The sequence below is a fragment of the Pteropus medius genome, unplaced genomic scaffold, assembly GCF_902729225.1.
Source record: "Pteropus medius unplaced genomic scaffold, Ma_sr-lr_union100, whole genome shotgun sequence".
Lineage (NCBI taxonomy): Eukaryota > Metazoa > Chordata > Mammalia > Chiroptera > Pteropodidae > Pteropus > Pteropus medius.
The window spans coordinates 16,705,353-16,708,061 of record NW_024349798.1 but is presented as its reverse complement, the minus strand read 5'-3'; the positions used below and the strand labels follow the sequence as shown (position 1 = coordinate 16,708,061).

At 57.8% G+C, this 2,709-nt stretch overlaps 1 protein-coding gene across 1 annotated transcript in view; it reads left to right on the top strand.

Moving 5' to 3' along the window:
* Positions 1-666: 666 nt before the first annotated feature.
* Positions 667-2,709, top strand: part of LOC120620520 (pancreatic secretory granule membrane major glycoprotein GP2-like) — a 21,226-nt gene continuing 19,183 nt past the window's right edge. Inside the window, exons 1-3 of the mRNA XM_039885585.1 lie at positions 667-676; positions 975-1,214; positions 1,306-1,407. Of these exons, the coding sequence (XP_039741519.1) occupies positions 667-676; positions 975-1,214; positions 1,306-1,407 (352 nt within the window). The remainder of the gene's footprint in view (positions 677-974; positions 1,215-1,305; positions 1,408-2,709) is intronic.

Genomic DNA, 2,709 nt, shown 5'->3' with positions numbered 1-2,709 from the left:
GTGTGTGTGTGTAGGGGGCACTGCCACCCTTAGCAAGAAGAGGTCTTGATCCTTCTTCCGTCAAGGGTCTAGAACACCGCTTAGGCCCCCGCTGGCACTTCACTGCAAGGGCGAGAACACACTCCACGGGATTTCAGCACACGCAGGTGGCTCCCAAATACCTCGCCTTTCATGCTTGAGAGGTCATGCCATGGGGGTGCACTCTGCCCCGACTCTGCCCTAGCTTCTCCCCGGAGAAGGGTGCGGGGTGCCTCCCCGGAGCTGGAGAACTTTGGGCACAGTAAATACCATCGTGGGGTGGTGACGGGGAGCCTGGGTTAGGAGTCCTGCCACCTGGGTTTGCGTCCTGGCTCTGCTGCTTACCAACAAGTGGCTTAAACCTTCTGAACCTCGCCTTCCTCATCTTGAAAATAAGAGTCAATGTGACCCCACGGCGTCATTGGGGAGAACTCGACGTATGGTGAATGAAAAGTGCATATCCCAGTATGTGGCTCGTAGTAACTGCTTCATAAACGATGGCTAATTACTTTTTTACTATTTTTGTCATGGAGGAACGAACAGCGTGTGACTGCCACTGCCGTTTGGGGGAGTTTTCAGAAGGGAGGTGACATTGAGCAGTCTTGACGAAGGTTTTACCAGGAAGCATAAAAAGATAAAAAGCATAAAATGCGCAAAGGTGAAGGGACGATGGGGTGACCTAAATCCAGCCAAAGCGTCAGGCATTATTTCTCCAGATGGAGGAACGTGGCTATTCTAAGACACAGCTTGAAGGCAAAGCTTGACACAAGAATGTATGGTGGAAGCATAGCCATCCTCAGGGCACTTTTCTTTGTTTTAGAGGATATCAGCTTGGGACCAAGTCTTAAAGAGCACGGGTACCCTACAGGACAGGGGAGGAAGCTCTGGGGGGCTTTTGGCCCAGCTCCACCCCCCGCCCCTGCCCCCACTCTGAGGCTGGGCTCTTCCGTCTGCAGGAAACTGCTCTCAATGTCACAGCAACGCCACGTGCACGGAGGATGGCGCTGCCCCGACCTGCTCCTGCCAGGAGGGCTTCGCGGGCGACGGCCTCGAGTGCGCGGACCTGGACGAATGCGCGGACACGCCGGGCTCCCACGCGTGGGGCTGCGAGAGCCCCCCGGGCTCCCGCGGGCGGGGGCTGGACCGCGTGCCCCGGGGCGAGGAGCTGGCGCGCGCCGATCCGTGCCAGGCGCACCGCACCCGGGACCAGCGCCTCCCCGCACCACACGCGAACACCCGCCCATGGGCGCCGCGTCCCCGCTGACTGCGCGGCTGTGCCCCCCGCAGACCCCAGCTCTGTGGAGGGGACCTGTGAGAACTGCATCTCGGATCATGGCAGGGGGCGCTGCGCGTGCAGACAAGATTCCCACGGCGATGGCACCGGGACGGGTGAGGCCAGTGGGGACGAGGTGCTGAGAAATGCCAGCGACTGGGAAAGGACGCAGCCCCGTGGGTGCGTGGAGGTGTGTGCGGGTGACCTAGACAGGGTTCCCCAACTCCTGGGCCGCAGACAGGTACCGATCCATGGCCTGTTAGGAACCGGGCCACACGGCGGTGGCTGAGCCAGCAAAGCTTCATCTGTATCTGCAGCGAGCGGAGGCATCTTCGGTTAGTTTCGCATGAGGTTGCATCAGCGCTGGTGGCGGTCCTGCCACCACTTTCTTTACAGGGCTCCTGAAGGTCTGGCTGCCTCTGCTTCTGTTGGCCACCTTGACCCTGACGTCGCAGTGACCGGCAAGCGGAAACCCTCTGCCCTGTGGCTACCAAGTCACTTCCTGCTGGCTGGGGAGGTGACACAGGCTAAGCCGCAGCCACAGGAGGGGAGCTCACACTTCAGTTTTCTCCCCTTTAACCCTCGCTACCGAAAAAGCAGCCTGCGTCTTTAAATGCTGCCTTCTCTCAGAGTGGGACTTGTGACATGTCTAAACACGAGGCCCGTCTCCTTAAAGAGTGTGCCGAAATAATAATACTTTTAAGAAGCTCAGTCTGTGACGTCATTGATTCATTTAGCAAGTATTATCTGAGCATCGATTCAGGCAGACTCTGTTTGTGGTGCTAAGGATCCCACGGCGACAAAAACCAGACGTTCTCCTTGCCCTCGATAGTCCATGGTCTGGTCACAGAGACTGGGTTCGATAAAATACACAATGTCTCTGATCTTCCTCCATCTATCCATTTATTCATTCCTCCCTCCATTCATTCGAGAAATCCTTGCTGAGCACCTACTGTGTGCCAGGCACTGTGCCAGCTGCTGGCGAATACGACAAAGTCTCTGCCTCCAGGAGCCTCACAGTCCTCAGAGGTGATGTGCCTGGCACATACGAGGGGTCCCCTCCCTCCATCGCACCGCTCCCTCCCAATCCAGAAGACGTAGACCCGTTTACAGAGCCACAGCAGCAGCAGAAGGCAGACCCATTACCCCCACTGGGAGGGGACACTTTGCAAGGGGGACCCTCCGGGACAACTAGAAACCAAGAGGCTGCTGGGCCCGGGCCGAGACCCAGACATCCCAAAGGTCTCTGGACCTTTTTGCCAAGTGGTCCAAAGGAAGCCGATGCCAGTGGGAAATGTTTGCCCTGACGCCAGCTGTGGCTTTCCAGGCAAGACCAAGGCCCTGTCACATGACTAGAGCCTTCCGATGCCAGGGAAAACCACACATGTATATCAGCAAATGGGGCAGGCAGGGACGGC